General features: G+C 43.9%; 1 protein-coding gene across 4 annotated transcripts; it reads right to left on the minus strand.

The window, feature by feature from the left end:
* Positions 1–2,772: 2,772 nt before the first annotated feature.
* LOC133477124 (uncharacterized) lies at positions 2,773–14,635 on the minus strand. 4 transcript variants are annotated; one of them, XM_061771506.1, is made up of 11 exons: positions 14,343–14,635; positions 13,630–13,950; positions 13,321–13,443; positions 11,999–12,123; positions 9,985–10,313; positions 9,036–9,146; positions 8,128–8,250; positions 7,102–7,462; positions 5,832–5,891; positions 5,459–5,751; positions 2,773–5,370 (listed from the first exon to the last, which is right to left on the minus strand). In XM_061771506.1, the coding sequence occupies exons 5-11, from the start codon at positions 10,309–10,311 to the stop codon at positions 3,823–3,825; spliced, it is 2,823 nt and encodes a 940-aa protein (XP_061627490.1). In that variant the 5' UTR covers positions 10,312–10,313; positions 11,999–12,123; positions 13,321–13,443; positions 13,630–13,950; positions 14,343–14,635; the 3' UTR covers positions 2,773–3,822. The 4 variants fall into 4 exon arrangements, with proteins under 4 accessions (XP_061627490.1, XP_061627493.1, XP_061627491.1 ...); XM_061771509.1 differs by lacking the exon at positions 5,832–5,891 and having other exon boundaries at positions 14,343–14,633; XM_061771507.1 differs by lacking the exons at positions 13,630–13,950; positions 14,343–14,635 and having other exon boundaries at positions 13,321–13,532.
* Positions 14,636–14,935: the final 300 nt, after the last annotated feature.

Raw genomic sequence — 14,935 nt, forward strand, 5'->3', positions numbered from 1 at the left:
CAAGGATTTATGTAGCCACAGCAACTGTAGATATGTGGCAATGTGTAAAGATGCAGGATGTGGTTCAAGATGGGATTTAGTTTAATGCGCAGGGTTGTTCATTAGCTTCCTAGGGGGCGGGTGGGGGGCATTCTACATATCGGATATATTTGGGCATCACGGTGACAACTGCATGGATGTTGAGGGGGACAGAAAACGGTCCAGGCTGTTTCTGGGAAGCCCCATGCACCCACTTTTTGAACCACATAACAGGAAGTATGCACAATATTTCACACCCACCCCAAAACCACATTGGCAACCAAACCTCCCACCCCAATATATAAAAAAAAAATTATTAAAAAAAAATTAAATAAAAAAATAAAAAAAATAAATTAAAAAAAACTCCAGCCGTTATAGCAGGAGTGGGATACAGTCAGTGGGCCATCTGATCCAGCCCACTATGTAATTATACGAACAAACAAAATATCTTATGTCATATCATATTTTTTTCAAGTTTAGTGTGGCCCCTGGAGGAAATTTATGAAAACTAAAATGGCCCCAAGTAAAATTGTCTAGTAACCGGCAGGCTTGGACAAAGTACATGCGGCTCGCTCACTTCTTTAAACCAATCATTTACATTCTCAGGCCTGTAATATTTATATGGGTTTTTTTCTAAAATGAGTATGATGAGAATGTATTTGTTTTAAAATTAATTCATCTTATCAAATAATTGATTTATCATAGATTAAATTGTATGATTTAAAAAGTCCTACTTATAAATTGTTTTCCTAAAATTGTTTAATTCCTATTTATTCTTTTTAAATGTATCTCGTTAAACAAGTGGTTGATTGATTTGAAATATTTATTATCCCAATATATAACGTATAAACAATTTCTTTGTTTCTTAAAATGTGTTGATTAAAATGTATTCGTTTTAAATGTACATCTATTTTTTTTGTTCCTGTTCAGCTATTAGGTCAAGCAGAATGGAAAATCTGTATCACTTTTATGCCGGAACAGTTTTACTGTGTCACAGTGGAGTTTTTAAGCCTCCACTGTGGTTTCTTAGTATTATAATTGAAGTTTATTGAGAATCAGAGTCGATCAGTCGAACAGAACAAAGTTTCTAGAGGGGAGAGAGAAACAAAGACAAAATATAAAGCACTCATTGTAAACAGGATGAGAGACAACAATGAAACATTAAATATGAGTGTTGCATGGGGCTGTAGTGCTACACCCTGGGAGGGAAGGACAGGACAAGATAGAACAGGACAAGGACAGGAGAAGAAGGGGGTGGGGGGGGGGCCAGGGAGCAGCCGCGGGCCATGAGAGGGGAGCCCCAACGCAAAACAATCATCCAGCCCAGGGGGGCCCGGCCTCAGGAGCCCCACCATGAGTGAGAACCCACCTCCTCCCCTGTTACTATGACTGCCAGGTCCCCGACTGGCAATCATTGGCCCTACCCCGTGTATCAGCGCCCCCCAGACGTGCTGAAACCCGGTCCGACACCCACACCCTCCCGATCCCAACCAGTCCCCCAGGTACTATTTGACATCTGTATATGTGCCCAGATGTGATTAGTGAGAAAAATATATACAGTGAGGGGTGTGAGCGTGTGCTAAGCGAGTGATTCAGAGGCATGGCTCCTGCAGGTCGGGCCCAGCAGGCCGGACAACCACCGACGAAGAGTGCTACCCCACCAGAGCCGCAGTACCGACACCCCCTCCCCCCACCACACACACACATACACACACACACACACACACACACTGCCGCCAGCACCCACTACCCATCCAGAGTGTGGGAGGTGGACCCCGCCCCAAAACCAGGCAGGGACACAAAACTCCACAGCCTGCAGGGGACCGCCCGGCTCCCCCACGGGAAGAGGAAGAGGCGACCGCAGCGGGACGTAGAGAAGAGGAGGAAGTAGGCCCGAGGAGAGACAGGGGCGCCCCACCGCCCCCACCAGCAGTCAGAGCGAGGGACCCAGGCTGGCGCCAGCTGGCACAACTCCGGCACCCACGGAACATGGGCGAGTCACCAATACACCACCGATACTCCCCGAGAGGTCGCCCAAGTGGTTTCCCCCAACCCCCGAGATCAGGAAGGAGCGAAAAAAGTCACGCCCCCACAGACGCAGGAAATGTACATTTATCTCAATAAACAATGGATTGTAAATAGAATAAAAAATAGCAACGTAATAAATATGTACATTTAACATTCGAGATGATTTAATGCAATAAAAAAATACATTTATTTTACATATACATTTAACATGTTTTAGCAGATAATTGGTCAGTTGATAATTACCAATGACATTACAAAATGAATGTGAAATGAACTTCTAAACCGTTTTAATTTGAATTAAAAAGTTGGTTAATTACTGCATCAATTAAAACTAACATTTAAATGAGAATACATTATTATTTGTATTTATATTAAACACACATTTTAACTTCTTTTTAACACCCCCCCACAAATGACCTTGCCCATCTGTCCATTTTAAAAATCCAAAGTTCGCTCACCCTTGTTGGGGGGGGGTTTGAGTGGTGGGGTGTTGCCCTCCTCCTCCTCCGCTGTTGCTGCTGCCCGCAGGAGGCCGAGCAGGGTGAAGCTGGCCGGCCTGAGTCTCCGAGATAAAACGTCAGCGCCTCCACCCCACTCCCTCGGCAAATTGAAGTCCTTAACCTGTACGCACGAAACAGAAGCACCACATCTTTCAAACATCTTGGGACACTGCAGTTAAAAAATTGAGATCACGATTTGTGAGAGATGGTGACAGACACAAGCATATCATATTAAATTGTTTTTATTTCCATTGTAATCAAGCACAGATGTCCAAAAAGTTTAAATTTCACTCAAGTCCATTGCACAAATTTACACATGAATTGCGTATAGGTGAAATATGGAAACTACTTCCTTTGCCACTTATTCTCGTTAGGGTGCCAGGATCTCGTTCTTGTTGTTCCAGCTGACTTCGGGACATTCACACCTGTGGACAATTTAGTCTTCAATGACCACAAAATGGTATGTTTTTGGAACGTGGGAGAAAACATGTAAACTCCACACAGGAAGGTCAAAGCCAGGATTTGAACCTAGAACCTCAGGACTGTGAGGCAGCCATGCTAACCACAGGTGAGCCATCAAGCAATTATTGTAGTCACTGGAGACGAGCACCTGTTTTAAAAGCGCTTCAATCTGATCAGACAAGTCCATACCGTTTCCCTGCCTTTGATTTTGTAGCGCGTGCGTTCCGAGCTGGTCGAAACACTACAGAAATACTTCGCTACATTCATGAAAGTGTATGAATTTATTTCATGCATTCCTTTCCTTTTATAGCACTTCTCTCCATTCCACTGCTTCCAGTACGTGTATGTGTCGTCGCCCCCAAAAAAAATCGGATTTCACCCTGCATGTGCTGCCATGTCAATCAAATTTGCCAGAGGCCTTCAGAATCAGTAGTGCTGGCTGATGAGTTTCTTTAACCAATCAGATTTCAAATTCAGAGCGCTGGCGCTCTCAGTACTTTTCCGTCCTCCGATTAGTTGGTCAAAGCAAAACTTGCTCCAGCCAACTTTGACCAGCAAAACACATTTGTGGTGATCTTCACACATTAATACATTTAATAACCATCTGGTGAGTGTGTTGTATTTTATTTACACTTGTTTTATGTTTTTGGTATGTTATTGAATAAATATTGATTCCGAACTGCACAGTGACGTGCCGCTCCAGTACTGACGGTTTCTATGATTGTGATGGAGGTGGTGTTAAGAGGTGGATGAAGAAACGTACGGGCGCCACGAGTGTAACACGTTCCATTTCATACATGATCCAATCGGTCCTTCATTCTTTTTTCATCACTTTCTCTCCTTGTTTCACCAGAGAATCCACGGTGTCGTTCATTCGTCTTTCAACGTTACTCGCAAGCTTTTCTGGCGCGCTTTTCTTGGCGAACTTTTGTCTGGCCACCTCGGTGGCCGCAGAACCGACGACGGCCCCCGCGGCTCCGCCGATGGCCCCCGCCAAGAACACCCCCAGCGCCAACCCCAGCAACGCGCCCGCGATGATGACCTTTGGCACCTTTTTGGCATTTGTCACCATTTTCTGCCACACGGAGCTCTCGCTGACCATTTTGGCACCCGCTTTGGCCCCGGAGCCCACCTTTCCCCACACCGGACTCTGGGCCACCTTCTTTGCTCCGGCACCCAGTCCAGTTCCGAGGCGCACCGAACCGCTGGCCACCAGTTTGGCACCGGATTTGACCCCGGAACCAACCTTTCCCCACACGGGACTCTGGGCCACAGCCTTTGCTCCAGTTCCAATCCCGGATGCGACACGCCCCGAGCCGTCTGCCACTACTTTGGCTCGGGAGCCCACTTTCCCCCACATGGGACTCGCCGCCGCCGCCTCGCCTCCGGAGCGGACCCAGGCCGAGCTGTCCGACGCCGCCTCGGGGAGTCGGTCTCCCGCTAGCTCGGAGACGTGTGCGGCTTGAGCTCCCACCTTTCCCCGCACAGGACCGCCGGCCACCGTCTTCTGTACGTTCTGTGCTGCCCTCCCCGCCGAGCCCCACACTGGACCGGTCATCACTTTCTTCACCCCGTCGCTGACCCACACCGAGCTGCTGGACAGCAGCTTGGGCAGCATCTTGGCGTTGGACTGCACTTTCTCCATCACAGACTCGAACATCGAAGGGGACGTGCCAGCCATCGTGGTAATAGGCGGGAGGCTCTCAATATTCATGGCGCTGACGCTCCTCTCGGCCTCGGCTCGTGTTCTCTCGACCTCTTCCTCTCTCACTTCCTCTTCGGCCTCGGCCACGGTCTGCATGTAAGGGTAGAGGGAGCGCCTCTCGCCCCGAAACTGCTCTTCCTCCTGCGTCTTCCGTCTCCTCGCCCTCGTGATCTCGGCCTGTATCTCCTGGACTCGGTTCTCGGCCTCTTGGAAAGCGGGGCTGGAATAACACTGCCCCCCGGCCTCGGCCACGACCTGCTCCACCTTCTCCAGAAGCTCCTCCACATTTCCGCCACCGCCGTGTCTCTCCAGCACGTGGAACCTGTCCCCGCATCTCTCCACCAGTTTTAACAAATCATCACGCTGACCCGCAATGTACGCCTCTACGCTGCCGCTGCCAGCCTTCCCGCTCTTCCTCAGAAGATCGGTGTGCGTAAAGAGGACCAGTGTGTGTTTCCTGATGACGTCCGGCCCAAAGACTGACTCGAGGGCGCCGAGGGCCCGCTGCTCCGTCTTGACTGGCTGGTCCATTGGGACGCACAGGAGGAAGGCGTGGGGTCCCGGGCTGGACAGTGCCACGCAGGAGGAGATCTGAGCTCGCACCTCATCTGGGGTCCGCTCCGAGTGGAACCAGTCTGGGGTGTCCACTAATGCCACCTACAGGGAGGGATGAGATGGAGCAAGAAGCTAACAAAACTGTGTAACAGTGTTCAGAACTCAAATGTCATATAAGAATGGTAGTGACCCTTCTTCCAGCAACCACTGCTTTCTTCTTGACACACTCCTGAGTGATGGCGACCAGACTGTCTGGTCTGGACTCAAACTCATCCTGCCCCAGGATGGCGTTGCCGGCCGCACTTTTCCCCGCTCCGGATCGTCCGAGCAGCACCAGACGCAGCTCCGGAGAGGACGGCGAGGATACGGGGGTTGTGGCGTGGTACGGGACAAAGTTCGGCATGGAGGGGTCGTAGACCAAGGCTGGAGGTTCAGGGGAGCCCTCGGGCGTATACTCCTCAAAGCTGTTGATTCTGTGATGAACTAAAAGAGGACGAGAGGTTTATTAAGCAACTCACCCTCCGACGTTTACATCATTAAGTGTGTGCATGTGTGCGTCTCACAAGTGGAAACAACTTTAGGCGAGGTTCTCTCCTCTATCATTTGTGAGAGTCTGGCTCCATCTTGAGGATGAACAGGAATCATGCATCATATATTCAGCAGCCTCTTACAAACTAGCCCACTCCAAACAATGCTGCAATGCTAAAGGCTAAAAATCCAACTATACTAGTTGTATGATAATTAAGAATGTTAAAAAGTACGAGGTTTACTCTCCCTGCCTTCTTCTTGGAACGGGACGCTGAGTAATTTCACTATTTGACAGGATAGTTGCGATACTATCAGTTGCTCTAGGACAGCTAAAATATTCTCCATCCAAGGTCTGAACTCGGACTTCTGACGTTTTAGTGGAAAGTAAAGAACTAACATGGCTGACAGCCTCTAGTTGTGTGCATTCAAGTCATGAAATATGCTGAAAGTCAGTGGCTGTCAACATCAAAATCTACTTTAAAATAGAGCCTCAATGACTTTTTAACCACATTTCATGCAGACAGAGAGAGAGATATAGATATACACGTGCATCACAATGAATTACAATATTCTGGAAATTATTGTTGATTCACTAAAATTCGAGTCAGAGATTGTATTTAGTCAAACTTGGATTTATAAATCTTCCAGCAAACGAAACCCAAAATTCACCATTAAAAAAAAAATACTACAAAAGAAACAATAAAAATGATTTTTTAAATCTCAAAATATGTAGGTCTCAATTGCCCCTTTAAAATTATTTTGGGTGTTTAATGAATCTAATATGCGTGTTACTTTTTAAATTGAACTACAACAATAAATGAACTTTTCTCACATATTGTAATTTACTGAGATGCACCTGGATATGCTTGCAATTTAAATGCAGAACTGGCTGGCATCAATGCAGATATCAATTATACTAGTTTATACAGATAAACATTGTTTACAGTATATATTCAATTTCAAATTAACAATTGGGACGGCCGTTATTATGACGTGTGTAAACCAATGCACTTTTCAACTTTTACATTTTCTTGAATGCATTGTTAAATCCTGGGTTAGTTTTTAGTGCATCATTGATTCCATCCACGCTTGTCCTCATTAGGGTTGTGGGTATCCGAAACTAACCAACTAAATTTAGGCAAGAAGCGGGGTACATCCTGGATTGGTCGAAAGCCAATCACATGGTTCACCAGCTGTCACAGTAAAATGTTGTCCGCTATTTTATTGATTGTAAATCAGGCACATATTTTCTTGGCTTTTTGGCATTTATTGTTAAAGAAAATTTCCAGTTTCTTAGATCCTTACCTGAATTCAGTCTAAAGGAGCCCCTCTCCCACTGGTCATCAATGCGGCCCGACTGCCACCCGCCTGGTGTTGAAGCTGCCGGATTGAACTGAAGCATCTCAGAAACTCCCCCGTTGATGCGGTCTAGCTCGACTTCTCCCCTCCTCTCCCTGGCATCTCTGTACGACTCCACTCTCTCGACATTCCTCGGTGAGTCTACGTTCGACGTGTATCTGGATGCCGGAGCTTCCCCTTTCTCTTCCTTTTGCTTTCGGAAACTTTCCATCAGCTCTCTCTTCCGCTGCTGCACGCGTTCCTCCATCTCCCTCTCCTCCCTCGTTTTGAGGGTAAACACCCCACTTTTGCTCACCATGTCCTCCACCTATTACACAAATGAAATAAAATACCATGTGTTATTTAGGAAACGCACAAACCACACCATACATGGTTAAATGCCACATTCACTCTAGTCTGAACTCCAAGTCTTAGTTTATCTTACAGTCAAAACAATAAACGTTATCAGGGAAACCAAAACCGGTCGAAACTGAAAATGCACAGCAGGGGTCACCAACCTTTTTGAAACATGTAATACTTTTTTATTTACTTGCTCTTATTTTGAAATTCACAGCCTTACTTTTATTTAGTAAATGAGAAAACACACAGTTGTGCTCATATGTTTGATTACCCAGGCAGAATTTGTAAGATGGGTACAATTCTTTAAAGAAAACAAAGGGCTAGGCGAAATACGTTTAATTTTATTTTAATGGGATTCAAATTAAACTGTCCAGCATTTCAGAAAAGCATGATCATTAAACAAAACATAACCATAAAGAAATGAATGATGGTTGCTGTTCAGTCATTTTTATAAAAAAAAAAAAAAAAAAAAAACGTGTTTCTGATCTCTGACGTAGCTTACTTAGTCTGCAAAGACTTGGCTTTGAACCCTCAACTATTTGCTTCCCAGCTATTACAGCAACAAGGAAATTCACAGTGGTAATGCGACAAGCACGCTCACTCTTTCGCTCACTTATTTATTTATCCTGCTACCTTGTCCAGAAGCTCTCGAACCTGCGCCCGGTCCTGCCGCTGACGGTTATTGATGACATGGTGACGCCCCCCGCAAAGCCCAATCATTTTCCGCAGACCTGGATTCTCCTTCAGAAGGTATTCCTGCAGAAAAAAAAGGATTAGATTTGTATCAAAACCACTACAATATGTCTTTAAAAGTTACCTAGCCATTGAACTTATCTGGCCTACTTTTTCGGTCCTGGAAAAGTTACAAATAGCTTACCTTGGAGGTCTACTATCAGCCATGTGGAGTACTTGTGTCAACTAGCAATTACTAGTCCCATGCGGTTTTCATTGACAAAGAGAGGTATAATTATTATTATTTTTTTTTTAAGTATTATTATTATGCATTTCTACATGCACAATGTTGTTTGTACGCCAGCAAATTGCAATTGTTTTCCAATTTTAGATGAAAATAATACAGATTTTAACACATTTTGAGCCATGAGAATAAGACTTACCTCTACATTTAGCAATAAATTAGAATATGGTGGGAAAACTTAACCTTCAGAAGGTCAATTCCTACATAATTTCTATTTTAAAAATATGTTTTGTCTTATGCAACTCTAATTTGTCGAGACATTTAATTTTCTTGTTAGCTGTAAGCTATGAGCATCAAAAATGTTAAAAAATCTAATCGTTTTTATATAATATTCAAATGTATTGAGATGCACTTGTATACAGCATTCTGTGGACACAGGTAGATCTGGTAAATTATATTATAATAGCTCATGGGAAAAAGTAGCCTCAAATGTTTTGTGGTTTGAAATGAGTCATGTGTCTGACTGCTTCATTTCAATATGGGCTCTTTGAACACATCCTGCCTAAAAATCAACAGTAAAGCGCATCGAGACATTCTCATCTTCAAAGTGCACATCGGTACTCACCTCCACAGTTCTTCCCATGAGATAATCTCCACAGGTCAGCAGCACTATAGTGTGCTCCAGCACTTCTTTTCCAAACATCTGCTGCAGCTGTGCGGGCACTTGGCCGTCCATCTGGAAGAAGTGTCAGAAAAAGACATTGAAAAAAGTGTTTACTGGCAGGAAAAAGCAACTTCCAAACTGTTAAAATATTTGCCTGGCATTAATATTTCAATTGGTGATGAAAATAAATATCAAAAAGTAATAAGGAATTAAAGAAAAATTGCATCTGCCCGAAACAATATAATTTAGTCGGAAGTCTAAACTCAAATTGAAATTATTACTGTATTTACGAATGATTTAAATGCATCTAATGTATAATTATAGAGTAAATGTAATATTTAATACAATATAAATACAAATACAGTATATAATACAATACAGTATAATAAAAAAAGCACTCAAAAACCCAACGATTTACATAGCTAAAATACACGTCATGTTGCGCAACAAATTACAATCTGATCCAATAAGCTCTAAGAGAGATTTATTGATATGGTTTTAGAAATATTTAATCACACTTCCGTATGAAAATTCTATTGCAATTGACTACCTTCAATGTGGAATCTACATGAATAAATTGGACATGTAATAACTAAATTTGTATTTCCACCTTTCAGTTCAATGGGTGTCTGGTAATGTATGGATTCACAATAGGTGGCAAATGCAGATGTGTGGGATCACACAATCACAAAGCAGGTTTTATGTGAATTTGTGCTACATGTACAGTTTCTGATTTATACTTAGAATAAAGTTTTGATTTGATTTAATTAAAAAAGGTCCATAATGTCATGGGAATATCCTTGTAAGAATACTACCTACTCTTCATGCCAATTTATCAAAACCGTCTGCAGGGAGTCGCACCCAAAGAAGGAAAGAAGCCTTCCTTGGTGGAGGCAACCACAGAACCAACCTCTGTGAATTGGCTGACAGGCACCAGCAGCAGAACCGCATGCGGACCTGGCACCAGCAGGGTCATGGCTCGCTCCGTCTCCTTCTTGACGCTCTCGTCCATTTCCCGGCCGTTCCAGTACCACCTGGGGGCCTCCACCAGGGTCACCATCCTGCCCTCGGCGAAGTCCTTGCGCAGCTGGATGCTCCGGGGCGTGGCCGTGGACATGTCGGTCAGCTGGCTTAGGATGGTGTCGGCCGACGACGTCTTGCCGCATTCGATGTTGCCCAGCAGCAGCAGCTTCAGCTCCGGGGACGTCGAGCCATAGTGCTGCATGTGGGGATTCATGGCTGGAGGAAGAGAGCGGACAGGGTTGACTAGGAGCTCTGCCAAGGGTGTGATCAGTGGCGGTTTCTGGCATGCGCATTATGTGCGGCCGCGTCGGGCGATATTGCTGGGGGTAGAGGGTGGCAACGCAACCCAGAATTTCTATGTGAAATGGTTTTCTATTTTGTAATGGCATGACATGTGAGGAATTTGCATCCAGAGATGCAACCACCATCTAATTCGGATGTAACAATTTGTTATTTTTTAATTCTGTTTCCCCAGTCCCAAATATTTGTTACTGTTGCTGTATTCTAATTTGTTTCTAATTCAATATACATTGAAGAAAAAAAATAAAGTCCACTCTAGTGTGATTTTCAGGGAGGGTTCGCACTGGGTAGCATTGAAGCTAGAACTGCCACTGGGCGTGTTAAAACAATTGTGGATGTCGACTCAAAAGCGACCATTATGTTTGGAAGAAATATGCCTCAAAAGTAACACAAAACGAGGTTGAATTGTCTTGCTTAATGCTATGAAAGATGTCGTTAAACCTCACAAGAGCTCAGTTCAGTTACCTGGAGCAGATTTGGACATGGCACAAAAAAAATAAGGACAGACAATAAGGATAACGTTTGTTGTGCACATGCAGTGGGCATATTGAACATTGAAATCAGTTATAAAATCTATATCCATTTGAACATGATGGTGGAATTTTGACACATGGAGCCTATCCCAGCTGACTGAGTACACCCTGCGCTGGTCACCAGGCAACAGGAGAGCACAAACTGTCAGGAAGAAAAAAAACAAAAAAAAACCTTTGGCGTCTTCATTGAAACTAATGCACTTTTTTGGGATATGTGGGCAGGAGCTGAAGTACCCAGAGAAAACCCATGCAAGATTTGCTGAGATTCAAACCCAGAACCTCTCAACTGTGAGGCAGACGTGCTTACCACTAGCTCGGGTGCTGCTCTTATTACTTCCTATGGGAATTTTTTTATTTAAATCCAAACAAATCAGTTGTTTACCAGGTCTGTGCTCAACATTTAACTGTTGCATAGTTGTACAGATAGGATATTAAGTTGAATCTTCAATGATATTATAAACGGGTATATCTAAACCAAAACTGGTGACCTAGTAACGAATCTTCTTAAGCTTCCTCTTCCACGCCTGCGTTTAGATGAAGTCAGTCACTTTAATTTTTTTCATGTTGTGTTTTTTTTTTTTTTTATTCAGTTAAAATGTGCACCACCTCGCCATTCCTGCCTGACTGCATTCTACCACAACTTTACTTATACAGACTCATGTCAACACATGTAAAATGTTTAAAAAAAAAAAAGAAAACAATCAAAATCAAACCATAATGAATGTACACTAAGAAGCTTAATTCAATCCAGGCTTCACACAACTTTTCCAAGGTCAGGCACTTTAAGCATTGTGAAGCTTTTCCAGCTGTGGAATATCATGAATTTTATACAAAATCATTATTTGACTTCTTCAACATTAAAAGCCTCGAAGCTAATTATAATAATTGTCCCTCCAACAACCTCTTCATCCTGACAGCAGTTTGTTGTGAGCAAAGTTATTGTCCCAATCATCCACATCACATTATAAGTCACACATTTGCAAGAATCTCAAGCAACCTGGATTGGAAAGTTTAACAAATGAGCTTTTTAGATATTGCATACCAGGTAGAAGACCAAAGGTAACTCACTTAAATGCGAGCTCTTGAAGGCAGCTTTAGGCGTTGTCGTCTTCGCCTCGCTTGGACCCGCTGGTGCTTAGTGTGCGTGCGTCTCATCCACACCAACTCTGTGCGTGCCGACTCCCAGGTAACGGCTTGCGTAACAGAAGAGTCACACGTTAGCCGTCTCACCACTCCCCGTGTGGAGGGCATGTATTAGTATATTCTTGTGTGGATAACAGGTTCCACAGTCTGCTGTCTGTTTAGCATTCCTTGCCGGGGCGGAGGAGGGCGGCGCATCCCCGGGCGCTTTCGCCACACCCAGAAAACAGGAAAACCACCTGCATGGCTATTTTTAATTGCCCCTGCTAAATAATTGCCTGAATATCAACAAGAGAATGTTTTGATTTGTACAGCAGGACTGAGAGAGATATGTAACAGCAATATATGTGACAGTTGACCCAAGGACTGTGTTTTTTGTTCCCGCAATGTTAGACTATTACAACAGTGCTGCAGCCTTGACCCTCTTCAGGCCTGCAGATGTTGGAGTTTCTTATTACAACACCCAGCAAACTAGAAAACGTCACATACTTTATGTAAATTTCATGCTGTTGGGTACATAGTGTCTAGTTTCAAGTGAGACAGGAAAGGGCTGGTCCTATCTATCAGAACAACAACTTGTATGCATTTTTTGAATGCTTGATGAAAAAGGTAATGGAGGCAAACGGTTAGATCAGGTCACATGTTCTTTTGTTAGAAATATTTTAAAATATTTTTTTTTCCACTGGTGTCTGTTGTCAAAATAAGACCCATATTATATTAATGTTGTTATTATTGTATTATATTATTATATCTGAGACCTACCAATGCAGTGGATGTCAAATTTCAGAAAACAAATCTCTGTATTTGTACCTGAAAAGCATCAAATTAAGTTAACATGCATGTTGGAATTTGGGAGGGAAAACCCACGCAAGTGCAGGGAGTATATGCAAAGTCCACACAGGTCTGATTTGACACGCAAACCCAAGACCTCCCAACTGTGAGGCACACGCTAACCTTCATATCTCCCCGTTTTAAAAAATAATTAAGCGTTCAAACATTTGAAGCACCAACAAAATTAATTTAATTTAAGTTTTTTTAAACAAAAACAATAAACCATCAGCCCAATAGTGGACATAAATTGAGAGTCATTTATTATTTACAAACATGAAGTTGTGCCGGTGGATTCATTCACAAACCCGGCATCATATAGGCGATGTTTTCCAGAGTAGAGCCCTTTAAAACAGTCAATACAAATAAACAGCTTTTATAGGAGCATGTGTACTATGGTATATGTGTTGCACGTCACTTACCAGCGTGGACTCTGTGCAGCTGTGCAGTTCTGGTATATGTGAGGTGAGGCACATTAGTGGAGCAAGCGCACACAGCAGAGAGTCCAAGAGAAGAAACAAGCTCGTAGACACACACACGGATTTCTGTAAACACACAACACACAACTAACTACAACATTCGTTCATTTACTATGTTGAAGGTTGCGGGAACGTCACTGAGTGGGAACAGAACCCAGGCGGCCTCTGCGGAGTCAGCCGAGTGAACCACTACACAAGTGACAAGGAAAACACCAACTGTATCCCCCCCCCCCCCGGATGTTCAGAACTCACGTCCGTCTCCTTAAGATGATGTCCAATCAGGGACAAGGCTTCTCCGAGCAGGTGGAGGTGAGCAGCGGCACTGACGGGATCAGAGCAAGCAGGCCTCGTAGATTTCAGCATGTCCCATGCTGATCCTGCGTGTCCGCACACAGAAGCAACACAACCAGCTGTGTCACTTGTGGGCAGAGACACAACAGCAGAAGTCTTTTTGGAGCTGACGGTCACCGTGATGGCCGTCGCTGACCTGGGAGCAGCCATGAAGGGGTGCGGACTGCAGTCAGGCTCTTTGTGCTTGTCACTGGGAAACTCCAATACATAACTTAAATGTTCCTGAGCAGAAAGAAAGTGTGAACAAAAAGAGAACATGACCCAGGGAAATTAGAGGAACAACACTGCCCTCTAGTGTGCAACATGAATGAAAGTCTGGAATCTCAGAGGTTAAGCAAGCAGTTCGGCAGTTTATCCAGCTCCGTTATTTCTCCACTTTCAGAACACTTGATCACATTGGAACCAATGATGACACCCAATTTCCAAAGAATGAGCTCCCGATTTGCTTACCCAACTGTCCAGTAAGGAGCTACAAATTTGTATCGCGTGGCCATAGATGATAATTTTGTGCACACAATATATAGTTTACACAATGAAAAATGTTCCATGCGCCCCTTTTTACGTTGATAACCTGCCCGCCCAGTCCAGACCATGTTGCAGAGGCACAAACTCACTTTGTCAGGCCAGCTGGTGTTAAACTCGTCAACACACAACTGTGACGCTTCCCAATCGTTCACGCTCATGTGGCCATCTTTGTAAGATCTTCTGGCTTCATTCATCTTGGACAACAAGTAGTGTAGGCAGAAAAAAAGATGAATAAATCACATTTAGGCTCAATGAAATGCTAGTAAATGTAACTGGCAGCAGCCAGTACAAAACCTTTCTGGTTTAAATATATGTTGAATAGCAAAATAATGACGGAAGTTTGCCAGTTGTTTGGAAACTTCAACACAGTGAAGAAGTGTTTGCCGCCAATTTTAAAGTTTGCCCTATGAACGTGCCTGAAGAAAATTAGGGTCCTAGCTGCATTGGGCCAAGTTCACGGGCGTCTACCCACATGCCTGAATACAAATATAGGGGAGGGGGGGGGGGGGTTAAAAAAGAAATAACTCGCACCTTTATTCGCCCAAAGTACGTAATTGTATTGCATTCATTTTTAAATTATTTGAATTAAAAACGTTTAAATGCCCTCAATGCTTAAGGAAGGGGAAACAAACAAAACGCTGACTAACGCTTAGAGCTTGACTTTCTGCTGACTCGAGTCAGA

Source organism: Phyllopteryx taeniolatus, chromosome 4 (assembly GCF_024500385.1).
Source record: "Phyllopteryx taeniolatus isolate TA_2022b chromosome 4, UOR_Ptae_1.2, whole genome shotgun sequence".
NCBI lineage: Eukaryota > Metazoa > Chordata > Actinopteri > Syngnathiformes > Syngnathidae > Phyllopteryx > Phyllopteryx taeniolatus.